The sequence below is a fragment of the Pungitius pungitius genome, chromosome 5 (assembly GCF_949316345.1).
Source record: "Pungitius pungitius chromosome 5, fPunPun2.1, whole genome shotgun sequence".
NCBI classification, from domain to species: domain Eukaryota; kingdom Metazoa; phylum Chordata; class Actinopteri; order Perciformes; family Gasterosteidae; genus Pungitius; species Pungitius pungitius.
This window is the reverse complement of record NC_084904.1, coordinates 6,955,832-6,975,230: the sequence shown is the minus strand read 5'-3', so window position 1 is coordinate 6,975,230 and position 19,399 is coordinate 6,955,832. Positions and strand designations below refer to the sequence as shown.

General features: G+C 45.7%; 2 protein-coding genes across 2 annotated transcripts; both read right to left on the bottom strand.

Moving 5' to 3' along the window:
• Positions 1-635: 635 nt before the first annotated feature.
• hic2 (hypermethylated in cancer 2) lies at positions 636-14,752 on the bottom strand. Its single transcript, XM_037483230.2, has 2 exons — positions 14,531-14,752; positions 636-6,219 (listed from the first exon to the last, which is right to left on the bottom strand). The coding sequence occupies exon 2, from the start codon at positions 6,167-6,169 to the stop codon at positions 4,454-4,456; it is 1,716 nt and encodes a 571-aa protein (XP_037339127.1). The 5' UTR covers positions 6,170-6,219; positions 14,531-14,752; the 3' UTR covers positions 636-4,453.
• Positions 14,753-16,271: 1,519 nt separating this feature from the next.
• Positions 16,272-17,156, bottom strand: LOC119225106 (adenosine receptor A2b-like). The gene has a single exon (XM_037482781.2). It carries the CDS (start codon positions 17,154-17,156, stop codon positions 16,272-16,274), a length of 885 nt encoding a protein of 294 aa, XP_037338678.1.
• Positions 17,157-19,399: the final 2,243 nt, after the last annotated feature.

Here is a 19,399-nt window from a genome sequence, read left to right as displayed (position 1 = left end):
GACAGAACATACAAAGTGCACTTAGTAAAGCTATCTCGCCCAACGTCTCTAAACTCCTCCAAATAGAACCAACAAGACGCTAAACACCACGTGTCGTGTACAAAGAGAAGGGAAAGGTGTTCTTAAGACGACTCATGAAAACGGAGCCAAGTGCCGATTGTGAGCATGTTTCTGCTGTGTGAATGGGGGGGAGGGGAGGGGGGGGTTGTAATAGGCAGTACAGTGGCAACACCCAGAGAGAGCAAGATTGAAAAGATACAGTAGCCTCTGCCTGCGTCCATGGACACACACACACACACACACAAGGGGTTAAAGTTCAACTCCCCCGACGTGCAGTCATTCAGCGAGAACTCAAGAACACATGAGCACAAAAAAAAAGTGAAACACATGAAATAAAAATAACAAAAAGACTCTACAGACTGTCAGGCATAACTAAGAGTAGATATTTAATGTTATTGACCGTTTTCTTTAAGTTGGAGAAAAATAAATCGGTTTTCCCACAAGAAAAAACGGTCAGCTTTCACAGATTGTGGTTAATGGCTATGTTTTGTGTCTCATTTATTCTCAGCTTGAAAACCTCAAAACAAACCAAAGAAAGGAGGTCCTGTCGCCACCTCAGTATCACACGCAGAGCGAATTCTTTACAGAGGGGAAGGCAGGACCAGAAATAAATACATTCATCACTGACAATAAACATTTGATAAAAAAAAAGAACACTGTCAATAAGTGTTTGCACCAACTTTGTAGGAGGCTCGGCCAGCCAGGGGGTCTGTGCTGCTTCCACCTGCAGTACACAGGCAGCTAAGAAAAAATTAAAATAAAATACAACATCACAGAAGCAGAAAAAAACACCCATAAGATTCACAGTTAAGACTACTAGATATGCTTGTTAACATGCAGTGAACATACCAGATCTACACTCTCCAGGTAGCGTTTTTTTCAGAATTTCCAGCATTAAGAGATGTACCATATTACCAAAACAACAACAAGCCAAACCAGTCTAACGGCGACACAGTACGAGACCCAAATCAGCAGAGGTAGTCCTTAAGCGCATTTGGGTAACAGAAAGATGCTAATTGAGCTAAAAACCCAGCTAACAATGCCTTTTGATTAACACGTCAAGGACGCACTGCCCCCCCTCCTAACCCCCTAACTCTGAGGTCCCATCTGAAAACAGGCCAGAGGGCAGGGGGGGACCGGGGTGCAGGGTCACCACACAGCCAGCTGGCACACACCCCTCGCCTTAATTGAATATGCAGCAGTTCACCCCAGATTTGATGCTTTACTTTTTTTTGGCAGCAACATAAGGAAAAGCATCTTTACCAAAAAAGGGAAAAAATAATAATAATAACACCACCTCTCTGACTTGCCGAGCCTCAACTGAGGTCTGTAAAACTGTAAAAGTTTATGTAAACAATGAGATAAATACATGTTTCTTTTTAGAGCCACACATGGTTCCATAATCATTCAAATGTGCTTTGGTTTAAAAAATAGTTTGTGGATTTGGATATGAGCTTTTTTTTTCTTCCTATTCTTAGTATTTTGTACAACTTTGCAACTATATCGGAACACAAACGCGTCACTAACTAAAATGTAGACTTCTTTCGAGCTGCCTGGCCTTTGTCAAGGCTCTTTGCGTTAGTTGAAAAAGTACCCCCCTGCTTGTCTTAATATGAAACTAGTGTTTTTGCTTTTCCCATGATTAAAATACAGAGAAATCGATACAATACTATGTCTTACAAATGTAGCTGAGAGTCTGCATCCACAGATGCCAAACAGTCCCTGAAGTAGTTGAATAGTAGTAGTACCAATAGTAGTGATAGCAGTATGGTCACAGTTTGGAGTTTGTCTTTTTTTTGTGTTTTTTTTTGTTTTGTTGAATTATTTTCTTTGTTATGTCAAACAAGCAAGCATTCAAATGCAGCTGCAAAGTCTTTTGCAGAGATGGCTAGAGAATTTGATGTACAAAAACACCTTTTGCACTACAGACATTACGCTGTGCTGCAGTAAGTGCTGACAAGTACAATAACGTTTGAAGGCAATGCATTGTGGACTCCATTTAAGCCAGGAGAGGTCACAAGCAACAGTGGATCAGGCCGATAAATAACATGTATCTCTTTTTTGGGGGTGGGGGGCAGGGGAGGGGGTGGTAAATGTACCATGCAATTACTAAACAGCAACTGCAAGATGCCGACATCCAACGTGACAAAGTAACAACTCTGGGAGTCCAGGACGCAGGTACCTTAAAACGGTAGTGATGTTTGTGTAACTGTGTCCGCATCAGCATTTCACAGAACAAAACATAAGAAACAAGGAGGATAAAAAAAATAATAAATCAAGAAGACCAACCAACATAATAAGAGGAATGCCTATACCAAAAACTTGTAGTGAAGGTCGGTGATCCACAGCTTAACTGTTAAAGAGTAGATACACTGGACCAGCAGACAGCAGGAGGGAGGGTTCCCAGCTGACAGTTGCTTAGGATGAGGTAAAGCTTCAGGAGGTTAAAAATAATTTTAAAATCATTCTGTGATATCATGGAATATAATCAGTTGAAAAAAGGATGCCGCGGGAGAGGAGTGGGTTGTCCAAATGTCCAGTGCATCTCTTCTCCCCCCTTCTTCTTTACAAGTTTTCACATGTCTGGCTCAAAAAAAAAAAAAAAAAAAAGCAACTTGAACTTCACATTAAAATTCTGATTATAATTCCTATCTTTTTTTGCTTTTTTTGGTCTGAAACAGAACACATTAGAATTTCACAAAGTCCTGTTTTTTAAGTCAGGGAATATAAAGTGATACGGACTTTGGATATCAACCAAATGAAACCAAGGAAACATGTTCCGGGAACACCTCTTTAAAAAAAAAAAAAAAAAAAACGTAACCATGTTTAAAATCACACCAGCCCACCAATCAGCACAAGCTTTCCTTGCAAACCACAAGAAGCTGCCTCAGTCTCAGAGTCATTGACCAAAGCTCCGTCAAAAGAGTGGCTCTCTTCGTCTGAAATATAAATTCATAATTTGTTTTATACAGCAAAAAAGAAATCAAAAGTGAAATAATTTAGTATGCTATATATCTTAAGTACATCTTTTTTTTAAAACTTTGGTTATGAACTTGTCTAGCAATGTTAGTTAGCTCTGTTCTCCTCAACATTCATTAGATCTTTGGAACACTATACATGTAGGCTAACTAACCACTGTCTGCTCCAGGCGGGTAGCTACACTACACTTTGAGGCGGGTCCACACTGAGCAGGGCACCCCAAAAAACTGTTGACAAGTAAAAACAACAGCTAAAGAAAAAACTATTAATGTCTAAAATCTATGAGCATTAAAAACATGTGTTGAGAGATGGGCAGGTTAAAGCATTAGGTGAAAAGTTACCATAATCTACACACTTTTTACAATTAATTACATAAGAACTTTCAACTAATCAACAGAGTTTGTAAGAGTAATCAGAGGTAGCGAGGTCATAAGCCTATATAAATAGACTATTTTTTTCTGAGGGGAGGAAAGCTATACAGACAAAAAAATAAAAACATACCAACTGATCATGTTCAGTCTAAAACACCCTCTCTTTACCCCTTTTAAACTGCCCACCCAATCCAGCCAACCCCCCTCCCCCCAACAAGAAAAATCCCAAGACTTTCCAGTTTAAACATTCACCGAAACATTACAAGTTCTTTGAGTAAATCAAGTACCTCAAGGGGGTTTGTCTATCCAACCAGGATGAATTCCTGGGAGCACTAGCAGGCAAAACCAACAACAATGAACATTCACCGTGTATTGCTGCAAGCAGCCACAGAGAGAGACCTGCTTGTTTGTGGTCTGTAAAACAAAAACCGAATCCAATGTCATCCCACCATTTCTTTCAGGACTGTCAGTTAAAGCATGGAGATGGTCCCAAACCCAGTTACCCCTCCTTTCACACACAGATCCCCATCACCAACATAACAATGGATATAAAGCTGTAAGGGTTCAAAATAGTTTTTTGCTGAATTATTGCCAGTATTGTTTGAACGGGTTTTTGGTCAAGATAGCACTTGAGTTCATACAGGGGACTCAAGGGTTGATCAGTTTGAGGAGCAATCTGAAAAAGCGCAAAAAATGGTAGACGAGCGATAAGCTGCTGAGGGACACTAGGTGGGGGTCTGGCGGCGGCTCATCATTACATCAGTAGCCACATTTACATTTGACAGACTTTGCAATGCAGACCAGAAGTCGTGCCACACCAACATGGCTTTGAGACTTTGGCAAGAGACGGAGTAATTTGTCCTTCTAGAACTCCTGAGAGGTGAGAAGACGTCGCTTGGTATGAATTATGACATGATCCTTGCATCAACTTCCCACCATCACCAAGACCCACTCTGTGGCTAACAGCTATCTCATTTCAGCCGGGTCGTGGTAAGATGGAATTTTTCCTTCTATATCCCAAAGTTCTTTGGCTTGATACATTTCTAAGAGGGTGAGGTGTGCATCCTTAGGTGACTGATGAGGTTACGCTGCTGGGTAAACTTCCCCCCACAGAGCTGGCATTCATACGGCTTCTCCCCGGAGTGGACGCGCATGTGCTCTGTCAGACGGTACTGGCGTGTGAAGCGCATGCCGCACTCTTCGCAGGCAAACGGCTTGAGGCCAAGGTGGCTGCGCATGTGGCGGGTCATGGTGCCCCTCTGGGTGAACATTTTGCCGCAGATGTTGCAGGGAAAAGGCCTGGTCAGCCAATGGCTTTTTTCGTGTTGCCTCAGCGTGGCCGGGTCTTTGTAGCTCTTACTGCAGACTGTGCACTTGAACGGACGCGCATCGGAACCAAAGCTGGAAGGGCCCACGGCTGCGGAGAGGTCCTCTGCCTCCTCCTCGTCCTCCTCTTTCACGAAGGTCCCTCCCTCCTCTTTGATGTAGAGCTCGTCCTCGTTGTGCGTCTCCACGTGGGCGTTGAGCTGCTCAGAACTGGGGAAGCCTTTGCCGCAGGGAATGCACACGTAGAGGTTGTCGCCAAACGCTGGTTCAAAACCTTCCTGTCTGTACACGTAGTTGGCGCCGTGTTGTCCCCCTCCCGTTCCTCCTCGACCTCCTGCACTCTCTCCATCACTTTGCCCACTCTCGTCAGTGTGGTCCTGGCCGTTCTCTCCAGCGTCTTCCTCGTCTTTACACTGAAAGGCCTGGTCAGAGGAGCGGCCATCTTTAGGACCCACAATCACCCCATTAACCAGGGGCCTGTCGTGATCTTCGGTCTTCAACCCTGACGCCTCTTTCTTAGGCCATTCGTTCTTGCGAGCACCCTGCCGCGATTTCTTTTGGGGTGGGGGGCCATCGGGCTGGTTTTCGGTTTCTTCTGAGGCTTTAGGGTTGAGATCCGTGGTTTCTGAGCCACAGGCGTCCACACCTGGTAGGGTGGTAGAGGAGTCATCCAGCGAGGCACTGTTGGTTGTGGATACTGAGGCAGATTGAGGGGACTCTTGGGAGTTGCTGTGTGGGCTGAGCGCATCAGTGGCTGCAGAGGGAGGACTCTTCTTGGACAAGTCCAGTCCGAGGTCTGGCTCCCCAGCACTTCCTCCACTGCTGAGGTTACCGTTACTGCTGCCATTCCCCCCATTGCCATTCCTCCCAGAGCTGCCAACAAACATTTCGTCGTCTGAGAGCTTGTCCCGAAGGCCCTCATCTGGCTGCGGCTGGTCGGCATCAGAAGGGGTCGGAGGGTAGTGGTTTTTGGGGCCAGCAGGTGTAGAAGTGGAAAGGCGCTGGTTGTTGAGGCGTAAGCGGCTAAGGGGACCTGGAGTGGAGGGTTTACCTGGCAGGGGTTTCCCACCATTGCGCTTGAGCTTTTTTCTGCACAGAGCAGCGAGGTCATGGAGCTGGAGGTAGCTAGCTGCTGTTAAGAGGGCACTGAAGTTCTGCTCACTGCTCTGGTCCAACGAGGACAGGAGTTTCCCAGTGTAGATGAAATCCAGAACTTGTCTGAATACAGAGGGGTTAACCATCTCTGTGTCGAGGTTAATGAGGTTATCATGGAGGACCAGTGATTTGAAATAGATGCTGCTCGCAGCCAGGATGTTCTTGTGGGCACGGAAGAGTGCATTCTCCACCACGATGATGACGTCACAGAGGAACCCCTTGGCTCTCTGCTGGTTGAGTTGCAGCAGCAGTTGTTTGGCATGATTGGGCAGTTCCATTTCCACCTTCCTTCTTTCTCGCTCTCTTCCTACACGAGTACCACCTGAAGCTGAAAGAGAAATGAAAAGGGTGGTTAGCTTTACATTTTACACATGAAGCACTAAGCTTGGTTTCCAACACATCTTGGACAACCTGAAAACATTTGTTGGTGTGAACAATCATGTTGCTCAAGATGGAGAGAGCTTTTTGCATTGGAAGTAAAACAAACCGAGGCGCAACATACAGCGGAGAACTGTACAGAGTAATTCCTCCACATGTTGAACAGAAGGGGGGTGAGTGACAAATGGACCCCTTAAAGCACCACTATGCTAGGCTCGCTGCTAGAAGAAGAAGCAGAAGATGCCATTTTTATTGCCAAGTATTATTTTACACATACAGGAAATTGCTCTCTGCATTTTACCCATCCCACACAGTGGGATGCAGTGGGCCTGGGGAGCGGTTGAGGGTTAGGTGTCTTGCTCAAGGACACTTCGACATCTGACTTGGAGCAGGTGGGGTTCGAACCACCAACCCTTCGGTTCCCAGCGCACCCTCTCTCCATGCGCCACTGTCGCCCATGCTAGGCTGAGCTAGCTGCTAGGCTATTTCCATCTCAACATCTAACGTTACCCTGTGCAGCACACAGTCTGCAGACGACCACCAAAACCTATTGGTGCACACAGACACACCGATCTAAGGCCATGTCCCCACTACTACGTTTCCATTTGAAAACTAATTTTACACTGAGCGTCCACATTACGGCAGAGCAACGAAAGACAAATATGTTTAAAAACTATGGGGTTACCTTGTATTGTCGACGGTTGTAAACGGACAACAAGCGATGTAGTGCTTGATTGGGTTTAAGGGGGATGACAACCGCCTTGAATATCTATCAACTACCAGGTCAATATTTTCTGGATAACTGGTTACGAGCGTTGCTGACTTTGTTATCTGAACTGCTGTTGTGCAGTTAAAATGTTTGCATTTCTGTGGAGAAAGCAGCCGTTATAGGAGCAAATAGCAAGGGACATGTGCAGCGGAGTTACCAGACCTACAGAGCGGAAATCTGAACTCTTGCTTTGAGGCGCTGAGGAAAAACGACTGATATAAAACAGTGGACTCTCGTTTTCAGATTTTTGCCATTTTGTTCTGCACAAACAATTGTGAAGTCCACATGCAGAAACTAATGGAAATAAACAAATGGTTTCTCTACAGTACAATAGAGTGTGAGGGAGAGGAGTGACAACATCACATCTATTGACCCATAGACTAGTAAAGCTTATATGTGCGAGTAAAAAGTGAAAAAGTAAATGTGATGTCAATTTTCTGTGTGAGGCTCATGTGTACAAAGTGCAGTGCCCTCGAAACAATGCAGCAACGCCTTTTGGACGCAGTTCAGTTTTTAATTTACAATGTATCAATGTGGATGTAAGCTCAACTTTTAGCTGTCACGGAAATTAACAAGAACACAAATTGCAAATTATAATCATACAGCAAAAACTGGACCCTTCCTCTAGATTTCCTCGTTCAACAAATTGCAACCTCAGGTGTATCACAGCTAAATGGGCTTAAAAAGGTAAAGTAACCACTTTTCCAAGGTGCCCCTCCCCTCTGGCGATGGGGTTGCCCTTTTTGGAAACATGGCCCACTCAAGCCTCATTAGGTCATGGTAATGTCAGCCCTGCCCCATTGTCTGGGGCTGGGGGTTGGTGCCACAACAGGGTCGGGGGAAGGGTGGGGGGGATTTGGTGACACCTGAGAAGGTAAAACTACACAGGGGCTGGGGCAGAGGAGCATGGGTGTGGGCTGGTGGGTGCAGCTCAAAGACAAGAACAGCAAAACCTGATCCTCGGGAGAGGCCCTCATTTATGAAATTAGGACAGAAGAATCTCATTCCATCTTAGACTGCATAAAGATGACCTTGTACAGATGACAGTGCTCCACTTTGGACTTTGAGAACACTATTCATTGGAAAGAAATGCACTGCACTAGTCTCACAGTCTATCCGCACCTCAGGTGTGATGCAACAGTAGTACTGTGCTTCTTCAAAGGAGAGGGGCGCATTCTTGACTCATGTTTAAAGTCGTTGGCAGGCTGGGAAAATGGACAAAATCTTTAACGGTCCTGATCAGAGCAAGGTATACAGAATCACAGGAGTATACGCAATAAATGCAGGAAAAACAGGAGCTGATATTAACAAAAAAGATATCAGGCAAAAGGAAATGCAAATGTTGCAAATATTTTTTTTTATTACAATATAGCATTGTCACACATTTAGGGTTCCTTTAACCATTCAATTTTAATGAACTTACTAAGCCTGTTTTAGCTTTGTTTTCTTAAGAATTTGCCAATTTCCAGGGCAATAATGCCACCATTCTTAAACAAAGCCTTAATTACTTGCTGACCAGGGCCCTACAAATCGCCACGCAAGACTCTGATGGGATGAATAATGCCAAAGAATTGGGGCGAGACAAGGCAGGGGTTTCGTTACAACTCGCATGAACAACAAGGGGAGTAAATACTGTCGCTGGCTCACTGTATCAAACAAAACCGTCAAGCTGATACAATCAGCCGGAGTGATCATTACTGTCAAGTCCAGGCCTGGGCTCGTCTCCTCTGCTTTGACACTTCTACTCAGGGTCTCCTTCTTCCTCCCCTCCCCCTGCTTTCCTCTGCCCCTTTCCTCTCTCTCTCCCACCCTCACCAGCCTCTCTCCGGGCATGCAGAGACAACAGTCCCCAACGTGAACTACAAAGACTTCTGCACTTAATTGCAGAATGTGCTTCAGGGGTGCGTGTGGCACTCTATCCCTGCGTGCGGCCACGGAGACGAGGGCTGCGAGACAAAGGAGGGCCACGGCTGTGATGCCAGCCAGGAAGCCATATATCAGTCAAGCCTCTCCCTGAACACACACACACACACACACCTCTGCAGGCTTTAGGAGAGGATTCAAAAAGCTTCACCAGCAGCCCGACATGAAAATGGGGCTGGGCTCCGAGTGGAGTAGCCAGCTCAGGAGGAAGAAGAAGAAGAAATAAAGAGCCCTCGCCCTCCCCAACCCCCTCCTCACCAATCACCCTCACAGCCACCCTTTCTCCCCCTGGCCCCTTCAGTGCTCTGCTAGGCCAGCTGGATTCCAGGGAGCTGCTAATGGATTACGGTTGATCTATATGCAGCTAGGGTGGGGCACGTGTGGGCCCCGCTCCCATCCCGATAGTGCTGCACAGGAAAGCAGGCCCTAATACCACAGGACAGGCCCGCGCCACAGAGCACGGGTGCTCTTTGCACTTTGTAAGGACCACAGCAATACAGTCGCTCAATACTACAACCACGGATGGATGCGCTGTTATATAGACTTGTTTCCGGCAGGCAGGAGGACGGCGTCACGTGCATGACGCCAAGAAGTTAATGGGAAGCACGTTCTGCAGTGATAGACCCTTTTTTAGCTCTCGGCAAAGGGTTGCAGAGAGGTTGAGAGGTGCCAGTGAGGAGGGTGGCAAGAAACATTACTCCCTGACCAGATACTGCACCGCATACCAAACCAAGAGGGTTCAGGGCTCGGACAGCACACAAGGGTAGTCGCTGGCCTTCGAGCACAAGTCTGTATCAGCTTACCCTGGCAGTGCCATTAACCGTTTTTTGAAAACAGACCATGGTGTAATGATAGAGGCCCGGGGAAACACCCCACAGCTTTAACTCAACCTCTGCTTGTGCCAGGTGCCCGTTGAGGGGGAGATTAGCAGACAGGGCCATTTACACCGACCTGATCATGCTGACAAAGCAGCCTGTCAATCCACCACAGGAGACCAAAAACCGAAACCTCACAAGTTCCCCCGCACACCCCAGAAGTGTTGTACCAGCAATCTGGATAATCAGGTTCTACACTATTTAAGTATGCAACCCCCGCCACAAGAAGTTTATGGGTTAAACAGTGAGTGAGTAAACTTTTCAGTCCACGGGAGCAGTGGGCTGTGGCACTAATCTCCTGAGTGCAGGACTAGGGAGGGCAGAGGTGAGAAGTCCTGTGGCGCAATAACAAAACACACCCTACTGCTGGTTAAGGTCACCTGCTAAAAACAACCAATTGAGAACAATAAGGGTTTCCGAAACGTGCTCGTGTTTCTTGAGCGGCTTCATTAAAAACAGGTTGCCAAAAGAACAGCGGACGTGCAGGTGAAGGCTGTTTGAGGCAGTCAGAGGAAGGGAGCAAAAGGCCTGTCGGAGACAGCGCGCGCACACACACACACACATACACACAATGCTGGTGGGCAGAGGGAGTGGGGGAGGGTTTAGGGGGATGGTACAAAGCCAGTTTGAAAGACAAACAAGAGCAACTACCTCCGAGCCCTTTTTTCCAACATGGCTGCCGCTGATGCATGGGTAAGGTCTGAAGGAGAGAACACCTCACAGGAGGAGTGAAGAGGTCAAGCTGAACAGACAGCCCTTCCAGTATGCTCCATTTACCTGTGTAATGTCTGTGGTATTTCTATTTTGACCCAATCCCTGTAAACCTGTTCACAGGGTTTCCTCTGATGCAGCAAATTGGAGTACAACATGACGTGTAATTTTGTAACGATATTCCATTTTCTAGTGTACTGGAGATGTTTTCCTTTTGAACTTTTGCTTTGGGCTGTGCAACACATGCTTTATATAGATGTTTTATGAATCTACTCTCGACCTGTAGAAACGGACTCACTTATTTTATTTCTAATCAGTTTGGATTAGGGACATGCACTGCGGAGTAATGACCTTCATCCTGTCACACAGCTGTCCCATCAAGACTTTCCACGTCTGTCAAGTCACAAGCAAAAAAAAAAAAAAACATCTACCTGGAAAAAAAAGGTAATGTGGGTTTATTGCATTGAAATTCTGAAACAAGCATCAGTAATCTTGGATCTAATATTCCAAAGGGATACAATGATGCAACCAGCGCGGCGCTGTGGTGCTGCAGAGAGCAGAATACACAGGGATATGTTCCCACCAGAGACGACAGAGTGGGAAATGAAAAGTGAAAATCAAAAAAAAAAACTGCCTGCCTGCCTATGCATGTGTCTCCATGGCAAAAGGTTGAATAACTCCAGCACTCCAGAGTATCTACCCGAATTCTGGACACTGATCCCATTCTGATTATATGCCCTCTTCAGAATATCTGGAGAAGGGGGGCTGACATCCTGCTGTACAGAGTATCAGAGAAAGAAAGGATGGGCTGATCTGGATCTTCCCTCCAGGATAGTTTGCATACAAATGCAAGTGAACAGGTTCTGCAGAGTCAGGAGGCAGGGGCACAAATAACTGTGTCCCTATCGCAAGTCTCATTTTCTGTCAGGAGATCCGGGCCGTGTTGCAGTCAAAGAAGTCCTGCCCATTTCCTCACAGGAGGGGGGCCGTAGGCTGCTGCATACTACGTACCCCATGTATACCCTGCAGCAAAGGGCAGTACAGCAGAGACCCGTTTCTCTCCAGTTCACACGTGTCCTCAACTTGGACCTGTAACACAACCCCACAAAACGCCTCAAATAACATTTTAGGAATGTTATTTTAGAACTATTTCTAATTATTTCAGAGGTCTAAGACAGAGGGGGCATCAAACCCGCAGAAAGAAGATGTAAAGTTCTTTGAGAGAAAAAGCACCACAAGTCCCAACCTGTTGTCCGGTATCACAATGGATAGATTTCTTCAGTGGTGCTCATGTCACTCACACGATAAGCAAAATGCCACAGCCAGCAGGTGAAGAAGCAGGAACAGGTCCCTCATGGGTGCATAAACAGCTTGTACGGCCTTGCCCAGCACACTCACTGTGGCGATACTGGATGTGGCCACGTACAGCCTCCTCAATCGCCGTTCTCATTTTTAGGAGAGGCAGGATCCGATTTAAAAAATCTGTTTGCTGTATTTAATGATGGAGATAAACGTTCTGTACCATGAGCTACCATAGCAACTTGATTTAAATTCATGCTATATTAAGCTTTGGCTTCTTTTGATTGTACCGGTGTTTGTTAACCTTGATTCTCTCTCTCTGTCATATAGCGTCCACTATGCTGTGTTGTATTCTATGGCTCTGATGCTGATGCAAAATACCGGGTAATCAAATAAAGACACAATTAAACACAGAGTTTTGCCAACAACACCGGCGAGCAGCACAGCCTGAATCCTCGCTCCACCAACAGAGAAGCAATCAGCCAGTTGCCAGCAAGCCAGCATATGATTGGAATGATAACGTGACCTCTGTCTTGAGAGTATGAACTTTGTTGACGAGATAACCCCAACCCCCCACCGAACAGAATACAGCAGACCCACATGACCTAGAGCCTAATGCTCTGGCTAAGGACAAGAAGGCATTTTGGGTTAGGAGGGATCTTTTACAGAGCTGTCACACCCCCCTCCACAGCATAACCTTCTGGCTATCAATGCTCTGCATTCCACAGACCGTTTCTTCTTAAGGAACAACGACAGCCCACCCTTGAGGCAATTGGCATACGAATCGTCAGCCAAGCACCGTGTACAAGTCCACGGTAACCAATGAAACCAGTCACAGCGATCCGTCCAGCTCTGTGGCCTACATCAACTCGTCGGACACCTCCTCAAAACGTACATGTGGTGGTGACCTCAAAGACCATGCAGGTGGATTTATTGATTCTTGTTTCCATGAGTAATGCCAGACCGCTAATTATTAATCATTTTTTATTTAGTGCTCCTCTTTGAGATGCAACTCAGTCGGCTGTGGCCATTTGTGTTAGAAACACTGGTCACATGGGCCAAACCTACTGTGGGCCTTCTAAAGCCACTGCTGCAACACTCCAGTTGAAAGAGCTTCCCCATGGTATATAACGTGTTAGAATTAAAAATTTAAAAAACACGTTCAGATAAACTGTCACATGCTTTAAATAGTATTTGGCAGCAGTATTATTAAGAAAAAAAACGTCTTTTAGGCTGACAGGCAGAGCAACCGCTCCCTTCAACAGCAGCTTGTGGGTGTAACCAGAGGAAATGTAGTCCTATAATCTCCATATTATAGGCTGCAGCACTTTGCAACCTTTGAGCGGGATAGCTAGTTAAGAACATTGATGTCTTTAAGTCGCACTAAATTTGGGACCAAACTCTCCCCAACTCAAGAAATTTCTCAGCGTCCAAAGAAAACAGAATCTATGCTTTTTCTCTCAAACCTCCTTTAAAGTCAACTTGTTGGCATTAAGCAACACAGAGGACAACAACTAGCCAGAATACCTGGCACAGGTAGGGTAGCCTCACACCATTCATACCAAGTATGATAAAAAAGTATGATAAAAGCATTGTGGTGGTTCTTAGCTAAGAAAACCCAAGCAAAAACAGACCTTTTACAGAAATAAGGATTGTTGGAAGGGACCCTGCATTACTGACATTCCTGTGCCTCATTATCTCCATGCCCCTTGGTACTTTAACAGCTTTAATCACCAGAGAAGCAGAGCCCGAGCGGCCTTCGCACCTGAGCATTGCTTTTACTAGCCCCCAACTCATCCGTTCATTTCCTGATTGGAGTCCAGTCCTCAAATAGTCAATGAATACATGCTGATGTGGCTTTTGTTGTTGTATGAGACACAATCAACATCCGTGGGTCACAAAGTACCGTTGCAGCGTACTGATCACCCCCCCCCCCCCCCCACGAGCCCCTGCATCGTTGGCCTCCAACTCAGGGGTACGAGAAGTAGAGCCTGCGTTGTGCAGAGTCTGTGTGTGTGTGTGTGTGTGTGTGTGTATATAACATCCGAACCATGAACCAAGGTGGCTTGACCCGCATATCAAGAATGTAGCTTACTTACACACACGTTAATGAGATACTGTCAAAAATATACCGTGCGTGAAATCCGCAGGTTTTAGTCAAGTTACTGCTGCGCTAAAAGCCGTGGTGTGATTAAAGGATCTGATCGGTCAGATGAGCATCGGGGTCCTGGTTGGACTGCTGGAGGAGCAGAAGACTCTGAGAAAAACACGTCGCGTTTTACACTGTGTGTGCGTGTGCGTGCGTGGACTGTTTTCTGTCGCCCGCTGCGCTTTGCCAGCCTGGTAAATATTCGGCAGCACACACTCGGTCCCACGGGGGCATCTCGTATTATTTGCGCACGACGCCGAGGAAATTAGAGAAAAAACCGCCACAACCGTTGCCAAGCCCTCGGTTCGGACCGGAGGGTTCGCCTAAACGGGCTGGTAGACCCCCAAACGCACCAGCTCAGCCCCGGTTTCCTCTTTTTGTTGGCACGTCGTGAAAAAAAAACACACACACTCCACCGGCGGATGAAAAAAGCTCCCAAACCTTCGGGCGACCGGGAGAAAAAGCATCCAACCGACAGCGCGACGCGCGTCTGCGGTCCGCCATTCAACAGAGACCCGGGATTCGTTTCAAATACCTTTTTACATCGGTGGGATCGTCCTCAAGCGTTCGTTACCATCCTCCTGCTCATCTCACAGCCTTCGGGACGCCATGTTGCAAAGCTTATGACGTTAGGCTTCCTCACCCCTGACCCACATTTGAATAGAAACCAGCCCAGAGTGCAGCAGGGGGAAAAACACAGCCCACTGTGGGAGGGTTTGGCCACTTTCTCAGCCCCAGGACCCCTGGCAAGTTTACCTGCAAGATGGCAGAGAAAGAGAGTGGGGTGGGTGGGTGGGTGGGGGGCCGAGGGGAGGGATATGTTGTGTTTTCGGGCCTCCCCTCTTTTCGCCCTGGCTCTATATGCTCATTTTAATACAGGACTAGGATAGGACTTATTGACACAACTTATGAAACATATAGTCCTGATTCCGTGTTTAAAAAGAGGAATACTGAAGGAAGCAAAGCCCATTTTATAATTGAGAATATTTAAAGAAATGAAAATATGAATGTAATTATTACTAGTTCCTTTATTTATTATATATATATATATATATATTTTTTTCTGTACAAGCGCCACATAGTTTACGGTTATGCAAATAATGTTGATGATCCTCTTCAATGTGACCATCGCAGAAGACATCAAGCCTGTTTATTCTGGAATTACTTCATCAATTGGATTTGTAACAATATTCACCACTTGAGACTTCAACGCATTTGAGTCGAATGATTCACACATATCAGCACAAAGAGAGAGAGAGAGAGAGAAAGAGAGACATTCCTTGTTCAAAAATTAGGCACCAGATGTGCGGAAGTTTGACGATATGATAGCTCCTCCCCCCACAGGACCCCCACCGAGCCAATGGACAAACAGTGGACGTGGTGTGCCGTTTGCTGGAGCCTCCGCCACCACCTCGGTGATGCCACCTGGCTGCGGTTCTCGCTCCCTCGCCTGCAGCTCGGAGAGACCCCCGCCCGTTGCGCATGGAGCCGAAGCGGGGGCGATCTTCCGCGCTATCATGCGTTGAGTGGCTCACCGTCCGTGCAGGAGTCAAAGTGCTCTACTGACGCGTCGTGGCGGCCGCGGGGAGCGCAGCATCCACGTGCACGATTCAAGTGGTCGCGTCTCACCGTGTCAGTGAGGTTTCAGACCCGCTGTCAGGCCGACCTGAGATACCTCTAAGTTTTCATTTAACAACAGAACATTTATCGTAGCAAATCCATTTCATTAAACTGTCTCTGATCGGCTTATCACAACGAGACATAAGAAGAAAAACGCCAAAACACTGCCCTTTTTTCATGTTTACTTTTTAATCGTTTGCAAAAGGTAAACTTATTAATAGAATCGCAAGGTAAACATGTTGATAATCATAAATAGACATCTGCATGCCTCTAAGAAAGAAAACGGGCACACTTCCTAATGTATGAGCTTTTAACTGTTCATTCATAGTATTGCTGCATTAGATTAACAAGAGATGAGACAACAACATATGGCAAGACGTTGAGACAAAACATTTCACTTGATAACTTGAAATTGGAACGATCGGGCGTGTGGCAATTTCAGACCTGAAACCTACAAAAAGCCACGAAAACAGCTGACTTGTATGTGTCAAAAGGTTTGGAAACAACTTCTCATTCAACTGAATGAGAAGTTGTTTACACACTTTTGAGTGGTACAGTATATATTATTTCATTTTAGAATAATTATGAGTGTGTGACTGAATCAGATTATTTTAACATCAAAATGAGCTCAATTCGGATATCGAATGAAAGGCATGTTAACAGCGTGCCACCACCTTCCTGCCCCCGCAGCGGGGTCTCCACACCCCGGCGAGTAGCGCGACGCGCAGCGCGGAGCACCCCCTGATGTACAGGAGGGGCGTCAGGGCGGCGTTAACCCGGGGCAGAATGCGCAGCGGGTTGGTGCCTTCGTTCTTGAACGTGTAGCACGTCGTCCCGAAGAAATTGCACACTATGACATGACAGAATATGGGGAGCCACGTGCCGAGGAAAAACACGGCCACCACCAGGATGAGATACACCGACGAGCGCCGGCTGTCCCTCTCCTCGGAGGGCGGCTCGCGTTCCAGCTGGAACCTGGCTATCACGAAAAGCTTGATGTTGAGCCCTATCATTATGATCACCGTCAATATGTTCCCCATAAAGGACCCAATGCTCGTGATCCTCGCGGCCACTCCGATCGTCACTACGTTATTCACGGCCACGATGAGGAACGCGTAGACCCAGTAGGACAGGATCACCAGCAGGGTCCGGTTGCGCGTCATGCGCTGCGAGTATTTAAAAGGCGACACCACCGCGTGGTACCGGTCCGCCTGCGCGGCCAGGATGGCGAGGTAAGACAGGCCCAGGAACGTGGGTACGATGTGATAGGTTCTCGTGGGGGAGCCGAAGCTGTCCCTCACGTCGAAGACGCCGGCGTAGTAGTAGGACACGCCGCTACAGACGTCGCTGAGGCACGTGCTCAGCATGTACATGAAGCGGTTCTCCCCGCGCAGCGCGCCGCTCAGCAGTATCGCGAGCGACACGGACACGTTGAGGAAGATGATGGCGGCGGCGAGGAGGATGTTGAAGAGGAACATCAGCACGTTGCCGAAGCTCGTGAGGGGCAGCACGAGAGGCAGAGTGTGGCTGCTGTTACTCATCAGCGCGACTGAGTGCTCAGGTCCACATCTGTGCGTATAGTGGTGGGGTGAGGGGGGGGGGTTGCTTTTATTTCTGGAGGGAGGGAGACATGAACAATAAGTTAATGAACTCCTGATGAAAGAGTTCAACACCTTGTTGGCCTATTGGTGTTGCCCTTCCCATTGTTTTTAGTACTTTCATCATCATCCGTTCTTACAGACTTTAGTCTTTACGTTCAGATTGTATTCAAATAAGCATCTATTTACTGCAAAAACTAATTCAGGGGACCTTTAGTAATTACTTAAATATATATTGTTGTGAATTAAAAAATTAAGTTCAGATACTGTTAGCGTTTTTACTTATAATTGTTATTTTATTGATCTCGGATAGCAGTGACCGACCTCCTATTGTGCTCGCGCGCGTCCATATGCTCGCGCATAACGAGCTAATTAGCATTAGCATTAGTTTCGGTCCTCTCCCGCGGTAGCATGTGTGACGTCACGTCATTTTTTGTTCGATGGCACGCGATCGACTGGTTACTACCTTTGAGATCGACTGTTTTTACTGTGACCACAAATAATACTTCACACTACTTAAAACATCATGTTGGATCAACTTAAATACTTGCATTCATGTTGACAATTATTAAGTTCATGTTACTTAGAAATGTGTTTTATTGTAGCCAAAAAGCTACTTCACCATACCGAATAACTGCTTGGAATTAATGTAATTCTGCCAGCAGTTGGCTTAATTTAAAAATTCTAGTGGAAAACGTTAACACATTTTTTTTGAGTTGACCCAATGTTTTATTTTTTAGAGTGTAGCTTTGCTTTAACTAATGCCTAGATTACACATTAGAATCTACAAAGCCTCCTACTTCTGTTAAAGTAATCTGACCTTTCTCAGTCTAAACTTTTTGACTAAGAAGACAAATTGATTTACAAAAGCAAAGTTTAACAGTTTATTTGGGGTAAATCTTTTACAAATGTTATGTTAGGTTTTTAATGTATCATGGCTATGACAATAAGTGCGGGCCCCATGATCTGCCATGATGCTGGGCTCTGTGGCTTGATGCTAACAGAGTAGAAGAAGGCGTCGGTGTGAGTTCAGGTGTGCACAACAGAACATACCTGGTATACTATTGCCTAACAGTAGTATTGTCTAAGACAGTATGCTTACTACATATTGCTGAAACATACAAAGACATTCCATTTGAAACTCCAAAACATTCTGCTGAACTAAAAAATGTTCTCCCTCATTTAAATAAAAAGAAGCCTCCACCAAAATACTTTTAAAATGTTCTTGTTAGTAATTCAGATTATGTAATTGTGTATCACTACATTAGGTGATTTTGCCAGAGTATGAATACATTGAAAGACAATTTACTATGCCCTGTTGGATAGTTTAAATTTATTCATATTTTTGGTTTTAAGAAGAGAAGTTCAGATGCAGAGTAATTCTACATCTTAACAACTTATCTTTCATCCCTGTAAATTTTTTTATTTTGACTGAGTATTTATTTGGGTAACTAGGAAGGAGAAGCCTTGGGAAAGATCATTTTAGACAGAATGAGTGTGTGGAAATGCATTTTTGTATGAGTCAATAATGGTATTTAAATGTGTATAATTGTGGTGTAAAAGAATAAGTCAATAAGTGAGTTCAATGTATTTAAAAAAAATACTCAATGTCATTCCTACCGTAGCACTAACAATTCGTAGCACTTAAATTGTACTTATATTGGCACTTATCTATAGATAAGTGCCAATATAAGTACAAACTCAATTTTCATCAAATAAGCAGTTTGTTAAACATGTTATATATAACATGTTTAACAAACTGCTTATTTGATGAAAATTGAGTTTGTATCTCTATGGTGGAAATGCACTTATTGTAAGTCGCTTTGGATGAAAGCGTCAGCTAAATGACATGTGATGTAACGCTGCTCAAAGATTCCTCATAGAGGCGCAGATTGTGTTTCAGTGATTTGGTCAAATACAAACACGTGTTGTGTTGGAGCGGAATGCGTTTCCGCCAGTGCTTTGCTGTGAACCCTCTGAGTCACACTTGTAAGCTAATAACACGACGTGGAATAACATTGAAATCCAAACTTTTGAGGATTGGTAATTTGAAGGAAGACGACCAGTGATGCTCTGCCTGCAGAGAGGGGGGGATTTTTGGTCCATACAGGGGAAGACCTATCAGAGCTCCCTCTAGTGGTTGAAACGCGCGTCGACTTGACGCCGCAGGTTGAACGTTCTTAAAG